We start from the raw sequence: 22,686 nt of genomic DNA on the forward strand, positions 1-22,686 counted from the left end.
TTTTGGTGAAATATTAAAAGCGGAAGTAATATTATCATGTGTTGCATCATCGTCAGTGCTGTTCATTATTCCTCTGCACAATCCCGCTCTCCATCGCTGAATCCCAAGACAAAAGCAAAGCAAAAAAATAAAAAACAGCTCAAGTTGGCCTCCAAAAAAAAAAAAAAAAAGCACTCCTCTGTACAAGTAGGAGCAGGACTAATTATCTCTGTGGGCTTTCATCTTTTTCATTTCTGTAATTCTCTGTTCTTTCGGTGCCTGTTATAATCTTGCCCTGTTCTCTTTATCTCACAGCTGTACAGTATTACACTCCAAATGAGCTGGTCCGCTCGCCAGCCGTAATACCCCACTGTGGCAGAGGGAACCTTGATATGGCAGAAATTAATACCTGAAGAGATATGTCCCGTTGATAACATACTTACGTGAAATATGAATGTATTCCCCCAGGAAAAGCCTTTGTTCCTTCCCAAGAGATATTTTTTCCCCTCAGCGCTGACACGAGTTTTTCACTGGTGAATTCATGGATTCCACCAGCAATGTGGGAATTCAAACTTTGTTTGAAATGCACCGCTGAACCACTGCCATTGTTATTAATTTATTAGGACGACCAAATCAAAGAGGTGAGTGAAATCCACAGACTACTTGGTAAACATTGTGTAATGCATACTTGAAAGACTAAACTAATTATGAACATTTCTGTATGTTCACATCCTTCTTTGAGCATATTATAGTAGCTTGTGTAAAGTTTTCATGTTTCAAACTGTAAATGTTTTCTGAATAGCTTCACTATGCTTATTATTAATGACCTCCACAGTTCAGTCTATTATTACCCTATTCCGTCTGCTGCAACTGATGCGTCCCTGCTGCGTGATGAGTTTCAGCCTATTTTTAAAATAGTATTTCGTGTCGCATAATAAAACAAAGAAATTATTGATTATTCGTTGTTTAATTCATAAATAACTTCAAAAAGAATGTAATACTGACTGCTGCTACTCTGTTTTCACAATCAAGCATCACTTGAACAAAATGTCATCCCTTCATTTATGCATTTTTTTTTCCATTGATTGTAGAAGCACACAGCCCCGACTTGCAGAGGAATCATTTTTTTCAAGTTGACAACCATAAAAAAAGGGAAACAAAAGGGGGAAAAAAACCTTCCATAGCCTCTTTGTGGGATATTCTTGAAGAGCAAAAGTGAAAACGCAGCTGCAGCGACCACAGCTTGAGAGTCTTGGAAAGCCATTTGAAAAACTAAGTGAGTGATCGATGACAGAAGTCAATTATCACCTTGCGGATCTGTCAGAGGCGGCTCTGCAGGGTGAGCGTCACACACCGCCCACCTCTGACTATCCATCAACAATTGCAGACACCAGCCCAGCCAGACAGGAAAACACTGGACACCGAGTACATGACAGGAAGCCCTTACACTATGATTACCTCCACATGCTCTTACAGTGGTGAAATCCCACTTATATTTACTCCTATGTCGGCACGGCATTCAATCGAATTTACTGAGAGAAACCATTTTCCACGATTCTTCATGACTTTAACTAGATAGAAAGCAAAGTTTCATTTGCCAAACAATTACTTTTGTGAATGTGTTCTGTACAGCTTGCGGCAGAAATGCAATGCTTCAACAATAGCTACATATTATTATGTAAGAGGGCGGATTTCTCTTGCTCTAATGGGCTGAAGAGATTCGCCTTAACCAAGAGGCTTTGCTACTCAGCCAAGAGGACCTGTGCTGAGGGGACTAAACTAATGTGACAGGGATCTGTAAGCTGACAAATGGGCACCAAACCTAGAAACATGGGTACATTTACCAATTGCATTCATGCATTACAATATAATATTTTAGGTACAACCGTTACTGCACATACTTTCAGGTCAAAATAGAAAATGTTTAAATGTATGTGAGACCTAATAAAGCTGTTACTTTTTTGCTTTTGCTCCCCCAATTAATTCTGCACTTCGAAACTGTAGCCTTCCCTTTAATATTTAATTGCTTTAATATTCAGGGGGAAAAAAAAGTGAACGCCTGCTTTAAATTGCACAAAAAAGTAAAAACGATAAAGCTAAACTACCTAAAAAGAAAAAGAAAAAGAACATTGGTGTCTGTGTGTGCAGTATATGGTGGTGTGTTGAAGTGTAAAACATCCACTTTTCGCCATGCTGAGTGCTATTTTTGTCCACCTAAAAAAGCTGTGGGTCAAATTGGCATCCTTGGTACAAACATCAAAAACTTTCCTTTGGGTATTCAAAGCTCCTTGAACCATTCTCAAGTCTATCTGACAATTCTGCTGCAGAGCCTGAGGTACAGCTTATTTATTTATTTTATTTTAGGTAGGTGATGACGTGCAGACGTCAGATGTTTTTAGGTCAAGTGTCAGATGCTATGGGTCCTGGTCTGATTGTGGTTAGGCACAGATAATGCATTGTATTTCTCCATCTTGTGGTTTGCATATCTCTGTATCAGCTGTATCTCAAAACAAATTAGACAACATATGACTGTGTTTACATGCATGTCGACAGAATCCTTGCTCACCGTTGACCTCCTGTGCTCCTGCATCTGTGAAAAGCATGCTCATCACCTCCTCGAAGTTGCACCCGGGCTCTAAAGCATGGCTGTCCTGGCCCACGTGGTGCAACATTCTCTTCAGAACATCGTCCAGGGACGCGGCTGTCTCATCCAGCAAGATGCTGGCCCTCGCCAGGAAGCCATCCAGGTCACGGTGTGCCCGAACCTCCTCCTCAAAATTCATCAGCTTCACATACTGTGGAAAAACAATAATTCTTTCAAGTCTGAAATAGTTTTAAACGAGATCCCGTGTTGAGAATGCAAATAAGTTCAATTATAAAAGAAAAGAAAACTGTGTCAAAATGCATCTAGCCTAGTTTCTGCAGAATTGTACCCAAAGGAAAAAAACTAGATTTAGTTTTAATGTTTATGTGGCAGGGTTTATTCTCCTAAGGCAATTTTCAGTTTCAACTTTATTTATATAGCATCTAACCACAAATTGTGTGAGTGCACTTTACCAAGAAAGCTTGAAATTGTCAAGGTAAACTGAATATCAGGGTAAATCCTGGCTATAAAACTGAGCTAAGCGTTTATATTATTTTAAATATATATATGTTGAATCCAATTATTAGATACATTTTATTTAATATCTTAAGATATATAGATATATTAAATTTCTAGATATAAAATCTAATGTTTATCAAATTACATTTTTGAAAATCAAGAATACAATAAATAAGCCTTTAAGGTGATTTTAGTTGTTAAAAAACAAAACTGTATAACTATAAAACTGTTACAAACTGTTACTTTAAGACAAACTGCTAAACCCCAATTTATTTTAGAATTAGATCACATTTTCTACCTATTTCAGAATGAGGGCAGATCTAAGATCTTACTGGCTTTTGGATTGCAGTCAAATATAAAAGAACCCTAATGGGTTTGAGTTTATTGCCTTAAATCCTTCTGAGCTCTTCAAAGTAGCAGAACACTGCCATCAAAATTTTATCAAAACTGTACTAGTGCTGTCCACGATTCAGCTCAAGGGAGACGGCTGGACAAAGAAACCAACACAGCTCCATTAAGAGCCCAGACACCCACCAGTCATTGATTTTGTGATTGACAGAAATTCTGAAGATGAGTGGATTTCCTGCTGTTTCTTTTAAGCACCAAGCAGAAAGTCTCAGTGCTCTTTACAGGAAAAACATGTATAGGTATTTCTGCAAAGAGCTCTCTATATAAATTTGATTTTGTTTTGTTTGTGCAATCACAGAAAGCATCGGTCCTGGGGCTCTTATGCAACTCAAATGAAATGATTAAAAAAGTTAGAAACAAATAGAGTTCATTTTGCACTTTTTAAAAGAATTTATAAAGCGAGTCATACAGGGAAAAATGCGTGGTCCAGTAGTTAATGTGTTAATTCAAAGGTTATATTTTAAATTGCTCATGAAGGAAGTGAAAAATACCCACCTGCAAGCACAAGTATAAATGAAAATCTATTTATGGACCACTGCAAATAAAAAAGATCCATAACAAAATTCTTGGCTAGGACTTAAGGACGGGAACATGTGAAATTAATAAAAAGCAGAGGGAGAGAGCAAACAAACAGAACTGTGATACAGAATGAGGAGATTAGAGAAAAGAACCAGGCAAGCTGTTGGTAGGAATGAGGCACGACAAACCAAAATCTCTGACAGGCTTATAACGGGGAAGACTAACTCTTGACAGGTTTGGTCACCAGTTCAAACTAATGCCCTCTCGGGGTTGCTTTAAACCCTTTTACCTAATTGGCACAGAGACATTTGTTTACTGCATCACTAATGATTTACAAACCTGTAGTAATAGTAATCTCATTCCCCTAAATTTTGTAACAATACAATTTTTCTTATACATGTAACATTTGTGCCTCAACTGTGGGACTCCTGCACAAAACAATGCCGACGATAAGCGGCTACGTTTGTGGTCCACTTAACTTTACATGCACTTATCATGGGCATGAATGACACAGTAATTTGGGGGTTTTAATAATTTCTTTCAACTGTTCTACTTCCAGGGTGGAATGCTTATACAGCATACATCTTTAAAAGCTTTAAAATGCGAATTTCATCCAATTTGCATGTGGTCAAAACATGCAGGCTCAAATATATACATACACTCACTTAAATATTTTAATAAGAAGTGCTGAAGGTTTTACTCCAGGTCTCACCTTCACAAGGCCAAGAACTATTACATTCTTGTTAGGGACCATGATTCACTACAACTGGTAGTTTCTCTTTGCAAACATAAAAATGATTTGTTTGACAGCAGCCTGGAAATAGAACAGTTCAAAGAAATCATTAAAAGTCCCAAATTACCATGACACTGATGCCCATGATGAGTACACATGCTCTATGTGCCACAACTGCATCCTGCTACTACTACATTCACTGTGTGGTTCTCATCAGCCCATAATTTTAACAGAAATCAACTTATCAAAACTGATTGGTGAAGGGAACTGGTGAAGATTATCATTCTCCGCTTTGAAATTTGTGTCTAAGCATTCATGTGAATAATATTAAGATGTACCACCATTGTTCAGATTGTTCAGAACAAACCCACCACCCCATGGCAGCAGCACTGTACAGCAGCTATGGTCCTCCCCAGCATGACAGCATGACAAAGCACAATGTCCCACCACAAAACTACTCAAGGGTGGCTTGAGGATGTCAAAGACGTGCTCCGAGTATTGACCTGGTCGATGTATCGACAGATCCCTGCTATGAAAATATGGACTAACAAGACTGCTGCCAACTTTTAACTGGGGACAAACAAAATGAATCAGGTAATTCTTTTAATCAAAACATGAAATTAAGGTTTTTGGGTTTGAGTCCTTTACAAAGAGGGCTCATGATGCCACATGAATGAAAACGTCTGGCTTTAATCCAGTGCAAAAATAAAGTTTGCTGGAATTCGAAAAGAATGACGCACAAATAGATGAATGGTAAAAACAAAGGTCCTCAGGCTAGCCATCACATCTACAGGATCATCAAGCACAATAAAACCATTACAGATGTTTCATTTAGACCCTCTATAGCTGGAGAGCAATTTTTAATATCCTGAACTGCCTCAGCAAATAATAATTGCAATTTCCTTCCTGCAAGATCCATATGTGCATTATTTAGGTATTTTATGTTTGAAATGATTGCAATAATTCATAATTGCATAATTTACTTCAGCCCATCACAACATGTAGCTATTGTACAGGTATAACACTGCCACATTTCTCTAAGCAAAACCCCAAAACTAATCCGTAGTGAGCCAGCAGTAAAGATGCATGAAAAGATTAACATTAGCAGTTTTACAGAAAATATTCAACATAGCAGAGCTATTCATTTGTCAAGCACATCTTACACAGATTGGATTGGTTTTACAAATCTTGGTGTACTTCGAGTGTGCTCAGTGGAACTGTGGGCTGTTAAAACACATGGGAAAATAAACGCAGCACGTTTTGGTTCCATATAGAATGAGACTCAATATTAAACCAATCAGGAAAAGACGTTTATTCTTTAATTTACTGCCCAAACCTACTTTAATAAAAAAAAAAAATCATCTCTGTACCTTTATACACAGCCAGCAGTGGGTAAGCAGGTATTTCAAATGCCTTCTTCTCTTTGCTACTTTACTTGGCAAATATTGTAGAGATTGTAGAGATTATTCTGTCAAGTTGTTCCTCATTCAGTTTGACAACTGAGATTTTGGTCCTGTGTATATTCATAGAGGTCTACATACACTAGGTTTAAAATTTTAGATCATATTTGTTTTTCTTTCTTGATAAAAGCACCGGGTGCATTATATGTTACTGACCTGTACTGCTAAATTACTGAGCCCTGCAAAAATATCAGGCGTGATCCCAGAGCTGAATGGTTAGGGGGCATACTACAATTCACGGAGGCCCAAGTTTAATTCCTGGCTTGCAGCACCATTTGCTACATATCACTCCTCTGTTTTTACATTTTGTCTCTCTGCTCCATCATAATTTTAAAGAGGCATAAAATGGCCAAGTGCAGTGGTTAGTTCTGTTGCTTCAGAACAAGAACGTTCTCAGTTTGAATCTTCTGGTCATTTTGGGGCCTTTCTGTGCAGGGCTTGCATGCTCTCCTCGTCTCTGCAAGTATTTTCTCTGGATGCTTCAGCTTCCTCTCTCAGTCCAAAGGCATGTAGATTAAATCAACTGTTGAATTTAACATAGGTGTGGGTGTAAGCATGACAGATTGACTCTCCACGTTAGACGTGTGATCGGCTGGTGACTTGCTCCGGGTTTAATCTGCCTCTGACTCTATACTCTGCAGCCCTGACAGATGGTTAAAAAGGTCAAATAGATATAACAAATAAACAGTAATATCAGACTTCTAGTTGATACATATTCATCCTTACCCTTCTTGATGTATTGAGTAACACACAGCCAGAATCGTCAGTTTCTGAGAAAGAAATAAAAAGCGATATAATTAGACACTCAAAGTGAACATCAATAAAGACTTGACATGTGTTTATATTAAACAGATTTATCTACAATAAGGGTGAACACGTAAATATCTGCTCAAAGGGCTTGAACCCATAAGTGCACTCTGCAATTGATCATCACAAATTAAAAATGAAAACGCAAACTGCTTTAAAAGATTAGAGCCAACATTATGTAGTTCTAGCAAAATATTTTACTTTATATACTTAACCTCCTAAGACCTGAACTCTTCCACGGCATGCATTTTTAATTTCTCTTTGATATTTGGGCTGATTGTTTTTACATTCATCGAGCCCCAAAGAATTACCAGATTTTTTTTTAACCTTATTTTTGTTTTTAAGAAAAATGAGAGCCACATATGAGGATATTAGTTAAAAATTTTGATAGAACAGTAGCAGTATAATGTCCTCGTAAGAGGATATCAGGCCCTTGTAGAGCAAAATTGAATATTTTGGTCTAAATAACCCATAATGTGATGTCCACATATGTGGACGCCAGGTCCTAGGCGGTTAAAAAAAAAACTAAGAAATTACAGAACTGACAGCAAAGGTGAAACAGAAGATGAGACATTGAGTGATGAAGAATTACAGAACATGAAAGCAGACTTTGTTTTGAACCATTTCGTGTTCAGTGTCTTAAACTCCTGGGCCACCAAATATCAACATTTGCTTCGTTTGAATAGACTATGTTAAAGTTTTAACACCAATATGGTCATTATAATGTTCTGTATTTTCAGGACAGGCATTAATTCTGAAGTCACAAGTAACAGCCACTCGAAGAAAAACAGCCTGAGACCCCTTTTTTCTAAAAGTGATGAAAATGTCAAGAGGCATGTCTTTAAATGCTCTCATTGAATAAGGATTGAAAATTCTCTTCTGATAAGGCTTTAATACGCGCATGTGGAGCTAAGGCAAGAGCTCAGATAAAGTACAAAGGTTTGGATTTTCCCAGTGTTGGGAAGAGGGAAAAACCTTTTATGTTAGAAAACAATATAGGGACAAACGGAGGGAATGTGGTTTTCAACACACTCCCGTCCCTTAACTAGCAGACTGTCAGTACCCTGCTGACTCTCATAAAACAGTCCGCCACCACAGATACATAACACGGTTATCGCCGTTTACTGTGGGGACAACATTATTAGGTTACCATGGGCTTTCCTCCTCTGCTCCACGTGATGCATACTGTCGACTCGGTCTGGAAATCAATCAGTGCTTTAACTCCTCCCTCCAGCAACAAAGAAGCAAGAACACCCTCCCGACACACACGCGTGCACATACACTTTGACAAGCCAATAAGCCTTAGGAAAGTGCCAGGATATTATAAATAATCCTGCGACGAGTGAACGCGTTTGAGTGTGAGTCTGCAGAAAAGGGTGAGGGGCTTTGATCGAAACACCAAACACCTTGCCACAAAAACCCTGCAGGCAGTGTAGGGGAAAAAAAAGAGCCCCAACCCCTGCCTTTCTGTCTCTGATGAGACTATAGCAGGGGGCACGTGTCATGTGCAGTGGATTTGGTTCATCAAAGCCGCACAATCAAAAAGCACACGGCCAGGCTGATCTGTTCCCTTAGGGGAAAGGAAGCTCCGGCTCTAATTGCTGTCAGGCTGTAGCTGTAAGGAGATATTCAAATATTCATATTAAGATTACCTCGTCCCCGATGATCACCTCCTTCTAATGGACTCTGTATGTCTCAATATAGCTTAAAGTAATCCAGAAGAATTTCATTTTCTTTGGATTAGGTAAAAGAAGTGTTAAAATGTGTCCTTTATTTGAGCAATGTGCCACTATGACTGAGGATACCAGATTAACAACCTTGTACTTAGGCTAAGGTTGGGGATCTCCCATACTCCAGTGTTTTTGCACCAGATGAAACTATAAACCTAAAAAGGATTCATGGATTACATCTGCATCTGGCAGATTTTACCCACAGGTCAACAATCCTACAGATTAAAATGAAAAAATTCATTATTTAACTTCTTGAGTTTTGAACAAGAACACTTGGCATCAAACTGGAGTGTCTAAAAATGTATTTATCGCAGAGTTTCCTTTAAGAAACCTCATGGAAGCAGTGACAATCAATAAAGAGGTGGAAAACAATGGGACAATGTTTGATTATAGTGTAAAGGTACAACAGTATTTTTAGCTGTTGGCTTCAAAAGGCATTCAACAGTCCCTTTGCAAACAAATATGACCAGTACCTATTTAAGAGGCTTTGTTGCAGGTATTTATATTTAATACCTGAAAAAAACCTGAAAAATAATATAAACCTAAAACGACGCCTTAAATATTAACCTAAGAAAACGAATGTTCTTGCATGTATGTCATTACTGTTAATACCACATGAGTCAGGTCTTACTCTTTCTGTTTATCACACACCCCAAAGGTTTTTTCTTAGGCTTTTTTTCATGAAAATGTCCAATTCCTACCCAGGTCTTAAAAGAAGTTGCACTATTACTTCTGTATAAAAGTATTAACTGTAAAAAGATCAGACTGACTACCTTAAGACCGTCTATACCCAAGTTAGAAAACATAGCATTACCTCTGGACTCTTTTTGCAGATATCTCATCCTTAAATAGTCAAATCTTTGTAGTAAAAAGAAAAGAGGGGAAAAAAAGTATTTTTGTCAATCCCTTCTCCACACTCATCATACATTCATGAAACTAACTTCGCTCCAGGTTATCAAGGTCAAGTCAGGACCTTGGTAAAAACCAAAATGTCTTTTCCAGCGTGAAAGACGGCTGTCCTTCCTCGTGACTTTTCCACATCAGCATTCAGCCAAATTGATTGAAGTGAAATGGAACTGAGCCCAGCGCTGGCTGAAAAATGTATAATCAAGATATCAATTGTATTTATGGAGGGCATTTGACAGCTTTATGACGAAGAGAGAAGAATGGATGAGATCATGTCAAAGCGATATAATAATAACAGAAGGAGACAAACAAACAAGTCTGTATTACTGTGATTCAACAGTACTGGTAACCTCTTCATTTTCATATCTTTAATATTCCCTTCAATAACCACCATCAGTCACCTTTTTTGATGTTGCTGCAGCCACGTTGAGACAGTGAGCCTTCTTCAGATACTTTCAGTGACAGTGTATACCGACAGACTGGGCAGATAACTAACACAACTCTATTCTCACTGGGGGGCTGTAGCTATATGCTAAAGTAAGAATAATGGCACAGCTGATATATAATAGGTTTGTTTTTCTTGTTTATTGTTCCAGTTTAGCGTGCCAGCATTTCCTAATTAGCAATAACTCACAACTTACAGATGATGAAACCAAGGTACTGGACATATTTATAATGTGGGCTTGACATAAAGCCACAGGATCACCCGAATTCTTAAACCAACTTGAATCTACTGACAGATTGACGAGTCCCTTTTTGGGTTTCTCTCCCTGAGGCACTGCTCAGTAAAGAATCACTTTTTGTACAAGAAAAAAAAAAAGACTAACTTTTGAAAACACCCTCCTATTTTCAAAAACTCAGACACTCAAACTTCTAAATCTATTTATTTGTTTTAGCTAAACTTTGTTTAAACCTTACTCTACTTTTTCAATGAAAAGGGAGTCTGTGGAAATTTGGCCCCTTCTCTTACATTAGAGATAATGGAGCAGATCATTCAGTTTGTAGTACAAGGAGGAATAGTACCTCAGAACCGACAGAGTGCACTCTTTTTTATCATATCAGGAGATTCGTTACCAGGAATCAGTATTAGAAACAACAGCACACAATGTCAGCTATTGTTTGGGGTTTTTTGTTTCGCTTTGCAAAAACTATGAATTGAAGAAAATGAAACAACTTGTAGAACCACCTTTAACAGCAATAACTTGAAGTAATGGTTTTGTGATGGCCAAACCCGTGGCCACACTCTAAAGTCGGTAACTTTTGTATTTTCATTCTTCATTTGAACATAGTAATACATTTTAGTTGCCAATAACTTTATTGATTGGTTTGGATACATTTGTTCTATTTGTAAGCGCGCACATTTAGTTTACTTCTGTATTCATACTACTTCATTTCTTTGCTTTCTGACTAACCTTTGTCTTTTTATTTCTTACCTGCCATCATCCCTGGGAGTTGCTGGACAAAAGATGGTAGCCAGGGTTTGAAACCATTAAATGAAAAGGAAGATAATTGGACCACACCACCACTTCCTGCTGAAGGGGAGAATGTGTGTTTTCTTTACTTTAAAAACAAAGTATTTGTATTTAATTAAATATTTGAGTTTAGGGTTTAATGGGGTTTTTGATTTTCTTCTTTGGTGTTTAGTTTATTAACAAACTAGATTGTACTGCATCGTTTGTGATTTATGATTTTGTTTTGTTTGTTACCCCTCATGTGTCACAATGGTCTGATCAGCCATTATATATACCCTTGTATGTCATTTCATGTTTAGGTCAGTTATGTTTGTAGCAGTCATTTGGTTTGTTAAGTTTGCAGTCTTTGCCTGAGTTCAGTTTTGTTTCTTTGACCTCTTTTATGAGCTCAACATTTATTACGCTTGTAAATATAATTTTTGGGGGTTAAATAAATGGAAACTATATTTTTCTAATAATTCCTGGGACTCCTCCTGTTTTTCAACTCGGTCCATCACAGGTTTTCTGTGTGACTATCGGTCTCTGCAAAGTCATGAAGCAAGTTTAACCCACCCTTCCTGCTTCAGTTTTTTGAAGTTTGCAGACATTTGTTTATACACAGATCTCTGCACACCCGTTCTGTTGTAGATTTGGTGCTGTGCTTGGCTCACTGTCCCGCTGATTGACCCAATTTGGTCAACCTTTAGCTCTGCAATGCTTTGGTATACAGAGTTCTTCTTGGTGGACTCAAGGTGCTCAGGCCCTGTGGCTGCAAAACAAACCCAAACCCCATCCACCAGATGCCTGTAGATAACTTCAGTGTTTGCAGTTTCACCGAGCGTTGTCTGACCTTGGAGTGAATTTGCTTGGACATCCAGTTCTGGGAAGATCAGCAGCTGTCTTGAATGTTTTTCATTTGAGAATTTTTTTTTTAGTTGGTGATATCTTTCTTTCTTGGTTTTGTATAAATGCACATTTGATTACTCCAGAAGTGCAAACTGCCAAAGCGTCTTTATAGAGGCGGTCACTGCTGCTGCTGATTAATTCGAGTGCCATCAAATATCAGCACCTGGCTCACTACACATTTTCTGTATTTTGGCTTCATTTTTGCTAAATAAATAATGACACAGTGTATTATGTCATGTTTTGTTATTCATTTGACCTTTTATTTATGTAATTTTAAGACCTGGTAAGAAACTGGTTATTTGTCTTATGTCTTGGTATGTAAAACCTCAGAACTGATAAAGGGTTTTACTGATAAAGGCCACATTTGTCAGTAATGTTCTGAAACCAGGCATGAATCAAGAAAAGGGAAATAAAAATGAAAATAGAAACCCCTCCTCCTGCAGCTCTTGCTCTTTTGAGATTAAGCACAGCACATGCCTGTGCCCGTGCTTAATACACCTAAAATAAGAGGACTTTTTCATTGTTGACCTTTGGCCTCACATGGAATTTAAACCCCACTCTCCAAGATCAAGATCCTCTGCTTAATTCATTGTGCTGCCACATCCAACTTTCTTTCTGACTTTCATGCTCATTATACTGCTTTCTGCTACTCATCTCATCTGGTCTAAAGACTGATTGGTAGGAAGGCAGAAAAGGTCTAGTTAAATATATATAAAACATATAATGGTGAATATGGTGGAGTTAAACACAATTGAATGCTGTGCTAGAAAACGGGCTGGAAAGATACATTTGAAACAAACATTTTCTCATGAATTAATTAAACAGACAGATGTTTTTAAAATTAGATTAAGATAGGAGCTGCTGTCTCTTGGTATGACGTAATCACTGAGTTATATGCTTTTCCAAACCACTGCTTATTCAGGCAGACAGGATGTGATTAAAAGTCTTAGTCAGTCTTAGATTAATTTGACACGGTGGACATATTCCACAGTGGTCTGCTGATGCAGTATAATAAAATAACATAATTTGTGACACAAATTAAAAGCAAAAATAAGATGCAAACAACTAATGATACTGGGATCAAATGTATTTGACAGCTACACTTGTGAGGCTGGGGGCCGCCAGGAACGAAAACAAAACACTCTAATCAGCATTCAGCTGTGCTGTCAATGAGTAATGCACTGAAAATCTGTGAGCAGGAACTGCTGTGCATGACAAACACTCTGCACCTGCAGGTGAGAATTTTGACAGCAGCGAGATTTCAACATATTACAGCTGTATAGAGAGAGGAATATTACACAAATCACTGGAGCTCAGGATGGGAACATACTCACTGAGATTAAAGATGAGCAGGAAGACAATAACTTGAGATTATATCAATTCATCCTACCCTTCCATAGACTTAACTGTAGCATCTACCCCCTTGCAATATTTCTTGGATGTTTGGGAAGGCTGTCAGCAGTTTTATAATTTATTGAAGACACTGGATATAAAGTTAATTTTTTCAATCAATTCCATAAATGCTTCCTGTTTTGTTCATCCTGATCTTTCATTAGTCTGGAACTGACTGTCACACTGGCGTATAGACAGATACAAAACCGCTAATTGAGGTGAGTATAAATGAGGTATTTTATGCTTTTATTTTAGGCCTGACATAAATACAAGCTGTTCAACGTGAAGAAGAGCATTATCACAGCCGTTTTGTTTTTCTAACTTGTCCCCAGCTTGCACCACTTCAGCTCTCTTGTCAGATGCCTTAAGTGTTACTATGTATGGAGACCCAGCCTAAGTGGCATGGTCACCTGTGGTCACCTGTCACATTCAAAGCAAATGGGCATCTCTGTCTTTCCTCCTCTCCCTATGGTGCACCTGGGACTGTTACCATGGCAACAATAACCTGGGTTGACCCACTGGGATTGTGGTGATGGGGTCAAAATCATCTGCACCTGCAGCTGAGTAGCTGTCCATCAACTCAACACCATCATGCCACCGGTCTGTGGAAGGGCAGTGCCCACCAGAACTCCACAAAAATTATTGAAATGTTTTATTCAACAGGTTTTCTTTTTCTTCCTTCCTATATGATGCTGTATTGATTATGATTATGCTGACTGGAAGACAGTGGTCTCCTTTTAAAAACCCACCCATCCAAGTTTATTTATTTCATGTAAACTTCAACTTTCATGTAAATGTTTAGCTTAAAAGATGAAAAAAAATGTTCCTAGTCATAAAATGCTAATAGATAATATGTATTATATATGTATGTACTCTGTATCTGACAGTTTATGGATGTAATTCCTTATGCATGTAGCATTTTTAAGTCCTAGGCAAAGTTTGACAGCACCAGGTTCAGAATGAGTTTGATGCTGGTGACTGTATAAACAACATTAGTCAGTGAGACAAGATGTTAATCCTTATGAAGCTTAATTCTCTCTCATTTTCTACTGTATGTCCACCTGTATCCATATCAACTTACTAACAACTTCAACAACATATTGGCATTCACATAGATTCATGTGTCCGGCCAGTTTAGCACGTGTCATGATTGCTATAAGAATCACTTTAGCTGCTGTTAGTTGTGCCACTATGTTTTTAGAAGGTAGTCTCCGACTCTGTTTTTTGCTATCTGGTGCTGGAAAAATGGCACACAGCTTTTTTTCTAAAACATGATGCTTGTTGCAGCTGGTAATGATGCTGATGTGAGTGACGCACCAAAAATAAACTAATGGCTGCAAAACTAAAAGAGAAAGCTCAGCTGAACACGAGCAGAAACTATTGCAGGGGACTGCAGATTATCCTGGTATTTGCCTGTGGGTTCAGTATATTCGAATCTTATATGTACAGTATTGTTTGAACCTAACAAAAGTGTTAAATTAACCTTTGATGAGGTTTAAGTTAATCTTTAGCATTTTTTTTCTAACAGTTTGTTTTACAGATTAAACAAAAGATCAAGCTTTCAGCTTTTCTATAAAACCAAAGAATTATTTCTATTTATGGATTCTATCGCCTTTAATTTCCAACTCACTTAAAAATCCTTCTCAGTGGCTTCATCAAGTTTATTTTTCTTCCTCCTTGTCCAGACTGCATACTCTAACCCCTGCTGCCCTCTCACTTTCTTTCCCCCTCCCTCTCTCTCTGTACTGACCTGGCCCAGGGCTGATCTGGTTGTCATAGAGGTGGATGTCATCTCCGCAGGCGATCGGCGAATCTTGTCCCTCCTCTCGGCCCTCGCTGCCCTCCTCCTGCTCCACCTCCCGCTGCTCTGGGGACACAACAGCACAGGGTCACCTCCTGGACTTCACCGGCTACCAGGCAGGGTAGCAAACTGACTTTAATTATTGTTGTTATCCTCAGCCAAAGTCACAAAATCCAACAGTCAAATTTATTTTAGTGCTTTGTAGATGTTTATGGCACAATTCCAAAATGAGGAATAAATAAAAGAATGTGAAAGGAATAAATGACATTTCTGAGTTATTCACAACATAAATCTAGTCCAACTTAAAACAAAAATCACTCAAAAAAAAAAAAAAAAAAGGTAAAGCTTTAGACAGTGACAGGAAATTATTACAGCAATTATGCTTCACTGTGACAACTCATCTGACAGTCAGTGAACCATCCAGACTCTGTAATAAACATCTGCTGCTTAAAACAAAAACCCTGAAAATTATAAGAAAATATTGCTCAAGTGTCACCTGAAGTATGACTAGAGAGCTTCTTTCTTCCAGACAGTCTCTTTCATTGTCAGATGATATGGTTGAGAATGACAGTGTGTTCAAGTGAAAAACAGAAAAAAAGGTTATGTCTAGATATTATTAGACATAACTAGATATTACACCTTAAAACACTGACACGTATACATACTGTCAGTCCAAATACCAAATACTTCTCCTCCCTCTACATCTTTTAAAATAGGCAAACTGTGGACCTAAAATTTGTGTCGGTGTACGTTAAGAGATGGATCTAATCATTTTTGGATGGACAATGTCCAAAATATCCAGACTTAGTCAAACAAAACCAATGTACAGGATGTGCCCTTTAAGGTGCAAAAGGTGAAATTTGTTTTTTCAGCTCATGATTCCTCTCCTGTTCATATGAATACATAAGAGTAGTGTTTTAATGTCAATGGAAGCAGCAACAACAACTAAAAGGTGCTTTCAATTAGTGTAATGCACAAATAGCTGCATGCAGCGGCCCTTTATGCCTAAAAACCTAAAAATGCCACAAATTGTCAAAGAATATTAAGAAAATTAAGCTGTTAGACAAGTGAGACATGACAAGTCTTTTATGAATCAGCAGGTAAACGCTGTTTTTTGCAGGGTTTTGGTGTGTAACGGTCAGGACTTTGCATGTTGGAAAGCATCACAGGACTGAGCCTGGAGCTTGTTTGGATGACTCATTCCTTTCCCTCTTCCCGAGACAGCGGCCCCCTTAAATCCAAAGCTCCAGTAACTGGTGGGCTCCCAAATATCATCCAGCGATCGGCTTGATGCGACAAGAACAATATCTCACTTGCTCTTTATCTGCTGACCTTATACGTGAGGAGCCCCAAATTTCAGTTCATCCAGTTTGTCTTGCATCAGGATCAACCCTCAGCATTTGACATTATTTGAACTTCACTGTGTAGTTGCCTTCCCTGCATCCCTCTGTGCCTCAGACTTACCAGCTGTGCTCTGACTTTCAAATCACCTTGGAGGAGAGAAGCAACTGCTAAACTGCAAGCATTAAATTAGAGGGTTAAAAAAAATGGAATGGCATTAATTTTAGGGAAATGTATTAAAACTTATTTATAAACTAATGCATGAAAAATATTCCAATCTCTCCATGTAGCAATCATGTAATTTATCTTTATATAACATTTAACTAGAACTCCAAGTATGCAAAACATCACAATTAGAGCTTATTGTATTAAAAATAAATAAACTATGATTGAAATAAACGAACCACTACTTCCTAAATGTAAAGCTATGCTGCCCTGCAGAACTGTGATCGGTGAATACAACATCTAGAAAGAACAAGAGGCTAAGGGACGAGGAATGTTGAAAACGTTAAACGATTGATGTGCATCCTTCAAACGGTGTGCAGTGTTTTGCTGCTGCCTTTGAGACGCCGTGGGACATAAAGAAACAACAATCACACGGTAGCATGTTCGGATCATTAAAAGAAAGTTTGGAACTTTCTTGCTTTGTGTTTGGAGAATTACTCAAAAAAGACACATAACTGCCATGTTTGGTGAATAACACCGCTGTGTCTCAGTAACCTGTTCACTTCTAACACCACAGCAAAGAACTAAATGGCACAGATAGCATATGCACAGCAGAGCTGCTTCTGCAGTACAAGACACACTTCAAATATTGTTTACTGTGCGACCGTGATTCACCCTTTAATTGCAAAGTTCACAACAAGAGCACTGACGTTCCAGACCAACCTTTGCTAATGAATCACTACAGATAACAATGGTTTGTAATGCCTACTTGCCAACAGTACTGTAATTACATTAATATCTGATAAAAGGTCGCATAATAAAGACATTTATGTTGAGCTGCGGCAGGGGGTCTTCTGTGAATGTGCCGAATGAGACGGTGTGTTGCAGGAGGGGAATAATTGGCTGGGGGAGACGGGGAGATCCAATGCAAGTGTATTCTGTCTCGACTGCCTGTGCTGCACATACTAATTGGGAGCTTCTCCTTGGCTTGAAGGTAATGAAACTGCCGTTATCATAACAGTTGGATCAAAGTTTGTTGTTTATATCCAAATGGAGGAGAGTGTGTAAGCTGGGAGAGGTTTGGGTTGTTTCTTTGTTTTTAATTTTACGTGTGCTGCAGCTCCAATCTTTAAATGACACCTGTCACTCTAAATATACCTTACACAATACACATTACTGGTAGGAAGATGTTCAAAGATGTCGATGACAGCGACTATATTCACTTTGAGGATTAGGCTTATAGGTTCCATGCTTTTCTTTCCATTTTTAATACACAGAAGAGGAACAAATGTTGAAAATTTTGTCCTTGTGCTGGTGGTTCACACTCACCCATTTCTTGAAAGAAGTATCCATTCTTGGACATCCCAGAGGGAGGCGCCTCTGTGAGAGCAAAACAGAGAAAGACGGTAATTACTGAGCTGAATCTAGGCAACGGTAACAGGCCCGGTAGGGAGCAATTACTCGTTATTATTTTTACACAGCAATTGCTGGTATGAGAAATGTTATGAATACAAATATGCATCATTTTCAGACCTCTTTGTCATTCAGGGTTATTATACATGGAAAAGATCTATGTATTATAAGGTAAAACACAAAGTAATCCACGGATTATTTGCTTACTAGCAGAAGTATTTGTTCTGTAATGGCCGCTAGAAGATGTAACAATGACTTCTTATAACACACTGCATGCACACACGTAAATAACCCAGGAAGGCCTAAAATATTTTTGTCCTTGACATGAACTTTATCCTAACGTGTGCGGTCTATTTATTGTAAAGATGACCCACCCAGTCATCAAATATTTATTTTTTAATTAAACTATAGCTCTGCAGTATTCACAGTTCAAAAAAAAAAAAAAAAAAAAATCACATTTAGCTCTTAATGAGCCCATCTATTCATTCTCTCGAAAGCCCTGTCCATCTAGGTCAGCTGTCTCCTGAATGTCTATCCATTGCAAGAAAAAAAAAATCCTTAGTTATTAATCATTAAGTACCAAACAAATGTCCTATTATTTTGCATCTTGCTTTTAAGAAACAGCAGGTACTAATACATTTATGGTACCCACAGGATGAAAAATACAGCAGCGTTACATTAAATTAAATTCCACGCATCACTAGGAAATATTTTAGAGTTGCAATTTTGATCTTGACATCTTTTGTTGATGGTTATACGTACGGATTGTTATAAAGCACACTCTGTGTACATTTACATTTTAATTCAGTCGGAACACATATAGCAGGCTGAAAGCTGCATAAGACAAAATACGCTGCTAGACGCCAGAAATAAAATACGCTGTATAAAAGTGAATGAGGGGAAACACTTTTGTTTGCCTACTGCAAGGAGAGCCATGAATACAAATGTGGTACAAATGAAACAAATATTACCATTTGGGTATGGGTGTGGGAACTGAGGAATACAAATAACAAAAATTTGTAAAACTTATTTTAGGTATTGTACAGACTTGAGAAGGTTTAAAAATGCTTATTTTGACCATGAGGGATGGTGTATATTGTCAAAACTGATAATCAAGGGGAAATGCTAGAAGATGAGCTGTGAAATGTCTGGCATGAGTTGCAGTTGCAGACTTTTTCTTGCTCTGTCACCAAGCTGTCAAACAAAAATGTCATTTAAAGAAAAAAAAAAATTCCAACATCAAAAAACTCCCACAAAACACAAAAAAAAACAAGCCCTCTATAACACATCAGTTTCATTATTTTTCCATTCCTTAATTGCCTCATCAGCACAAACATAGGTGTCTCTGTTTCTTGTGTACATAGATCAACTTGCAATGAGACCTTGTAATATAAGATTTTGATAGCAAAACTTTCCACTCAGTGCAGGACAATGATCAGACTAAAAGTGAGCATAAATTGGATGACCATGTAGTTCAACCAGAAGGCAAAGAGTTCCCCTAAGGAAGAAACATTATCAGTAAAACGCAAGGGCTTCCTTCATTACATCTAAAACATGTTAACAGGCAGTGATTATGAGCAGTGCACACTCTTTTCATCAGCAAAGGTCTTGACTTTTCTAATACATTCAGCGATAATCCACATTGAGTTTCGCTTCCAGGCCAGCACTCATTTTGCATTGGTGGTGTGCAGCATTTTTTAAAATGGTGGATATCTCATTTTGGAATTAAACTTAATCTGGTGAAGAGCTCCACTACAAATGCACTGAGGGAATTTAGAGTACAACATTTCAGAGTGTTTGTCACGCGGCCCTGTGGATGTGTGCAGCATGCGGATTGCGCAGAAAAAAGAGTGAGATATGGAGCAGGGATACTTTGAAGGTTATTGAGACATTGTGAAGGAAGAGAGGTGGCCCTGCCATGCTACCAGACTTCAGTGAGGCTCTTATTGAGCATTAAGCAAACATGTTTACATACTCATCCCATAACCACAGATCAACGGCACGTCGCGCGGGTAGTTTTCTGATTTGACCGCTAAAAATCACAGCATCCTGGACAAAGGGACACACACTGGGAAAGAAATTGCACAAATACTCACAGATGTGCACAAGCACATACACAACCACTTTCACACAGACAAAAAAAAAAATCATTATAAAAGAACCGAGTGCCTCTTTTAACATGGCGACTGTCATAGAAGGAGGAAGTAAAGACTTACAGCTTTCTCTTCTGGATAGGATTCTTTGATGTGACAACGTCTAGCATACAAATACTGCATGCAACTTTAATTACACAAAATGCTCTTTCACTCTTGGGATAGGACACACAAAGCAAAACAATTTCAGAGTTAAAGACCCAGGGATTCATTTATCCTCAAAACAAACGTTTTTTTAAATCCATACAGGTTCCTGCCTCAGTCTACTACACATGCATACATTCAATCTTCTTGAGATTTCACCTCCTGCACTTTGACTGATATGGTTAATGCTGTGTTGATTTTTTTCATGATTTCAAAAAGTTTCTAAACCAACCTTTACCTGTTGAAAACATACAAAAGACCACTGATACATTTTTATACCTTTAAAGTGCAGTGAAGCTACAGTACTGTGCAAAAGTTTTAGGCAGATGAGAAAAAATGCTGTAAACACAGAATGCTTTCAAAAATGGGAGTGTTAATCCTACAATCAACAAAATGCAGCAAATGAACAAAAGAGAAATAGAATGAATAAAATCAATATTCGGTGTGACCACCCTTTGCCTTCTTCTAGGTACACTTGCACACAGTTTTGAAGGAACTCGGTTGCTGGGTTGTTCCAAACATCTTGGGGAATGAACCACAGATCGTCTGCGAATGTAGGCTTCCTCACATCCTTCTGTCTCTTCATTAATCCCAGACACACTCGATGATGTATGGGGGCCATACCATCACTTCTAGTACTTCTTGTTCTTCTTTACACTGAAGATAGTTCTTAATGACTTTGGCTGTATGTTTGGGGTCGTTGTCCTGCTGCAGAATATATTTGGGGCCAATAAACAATCATTTATATTTCTGGAAGCATTCTTTGTTTACAGCATTTTTTCACGCATGCTTAAAACTTTTGCACAGTACTGTAAATGGTTGGAAATCATGGCTCAAGTTGACCAGATAAAGCTTTGACTCTCAATTATTTCATTTAAAGCATGTGTCTAACCATCTGGACTCTTGCTTCACCTACTAAGAAATAGTCACCAACACAGTATAGCTGACAGATTAACTAGTGGGTCTGTATTTTCAATAGTCATGCTGGTATTGGCATTCATAAAGGGAGATAAAGGAAAATTTAAAAGGTAAAAAAGACGCCGGAGAATCACCCTTCAGCCACGTTATGAGTGTCGAAACTGCATAATTTATCCACCCGAAGGCACTCTGCAACTTCCCTGTTGGCAAAATATGTGCAGAAACACAACAATGAGCTGATCTAAGCAAAGCGTAAAAGCAAGTAAGCAATTACACAGAACAAATGTTAAGGAAATCTTATTATATTCTGTATGTCTGAAAGAAATAATATCAGCTGTATACATTGGTCGCTAGCACATACACCCTCTTAAATCTACAGCCCTTGTCCTTTTTTATGTTTTGCTTTGCTAATAATTGTTATTTGCTTTTCAAGTGTTGGCAGGCATATAGATTCTTGTTTACATGCGGACAGAGCCACAGCGATAGCTACCCAGTATTTGTGTTATGCTAAGCTACTTGCACTTGTATATTGCTTCAAAATTTATGCCATGCAGCTGGTTGTATGATAAATGTAATACACATAAAATGTCTTTTTAAGAAGATATTTACACATTTCCCATAACTTTTCATAACAAAAAAATACAAAAAATAATTAGCTCCCTGTACTTCCTTAGAAAACCTGCATGATTAAAACCTATCGGTTACTAATGTAAGATATTTTTGTGATTTCTTATGATAACTGTCACTGCACAAGAAAAAAGAAGAAAAATCGGTTGTGACAAGTCTGCTTATCAGAACATTTTTGGTTGTGCTTCATTCTGATGCATAAAAGAAGTCAGCAGAAGCAAGTTTGTAAAACTAAACACCCTAGTGGTATTTATTCTCCAGGCTTTCTTTCTAACACTTTATCCTCAAGCATTAGGGGGAAAAAAATCAGTTCTGTCATCTGAGTTTTTTGTGCTAAAGAAAAAAATGTATGTGGCATAATTCACGAACATCCTGCTACTGAACTATCCTCTGCTACTCCAGGGTATGTGTTGGATTGTTATGGCAGTCATGCAAACATTATTTTTCTCATCTTTGTACACAACACACACATATGCATCATCCCCATGCAGCCCGTTTATTTGCAGCTATTGCATCAAACATATCTTGAATAGCAGACGACGAACATGGATGCACTGAAATATGTAGCTTTTATATTTTTGCATAGCCAGCTTTATTTCAGCTTATCTGTTATTATTTTCTACTGTTTAGTCATTTTACATGTGCAGTAAACACAGACATGCTCACTGCTCAGCAGCCTGAGGTGGTGCTAGTATTCCTGCGTCATAATCTGCTCCGATCCAAATAATTT

General features: G+C 38.0%; 1 protein-coding gene across 6 annotated transcripts in view; it reads right to left on the reverse strand.

Moving 5' to 3' along the window:
• Positions 1 to 22,686, reverse strand: part of slc4a11 (solute carrier family 4 member 11) — a 100,173-nt gene that overhangs the window by 30,473 nt on the left and 47,014 nt on the right. For 4 of the 6 annotated variants that reach the window (XM_085142446.1, XM_085142448.1, XM_085142447.1 and 1 more), the window contains exons 2-5: positions 18,031 to 18,081; positions 15,145 to 15,261; positions 6,929 to 6,972; positions 2,546 to 2,774 (exon numbers count right to left, since the gene is read on the reverse strand). In XM_085142446.1, the coding sequence (XP_084998572.1) occupies positions 2,546 to 2,774; positions 6,929 to 6,972; positions 15,145 to 15,261; positions 18,031 to 18,081 (441 nt within the window). The remainder of the gene's footprint in view (positions 1 to 2,545; positions 2,775 to 6,928; positions 6,973 to 15,144; positions 15,262 to 18,030; positions 18,082 to 22,686) is intronic. The other 2 variants (XM_085142451.1, XM_085142450.1) reach the window with 1 other exon arrangement.

This window comes from Neolamprologus multifasciatus, chromosome 19 (assembly GCF_963576455.1).
Source record: "Neolamprologus multifasciatus chromosome 19, fNeoMul1.2, whole genome shotgun sequence".
NCBI classification, from domain to species: domain Eukaryota; kingdom Metazoa; phylum Chordata; class Actinopteri; order Cichliformes; family Cichlidae; genus Neolamprologus; species Neolamprologus multifasciatus.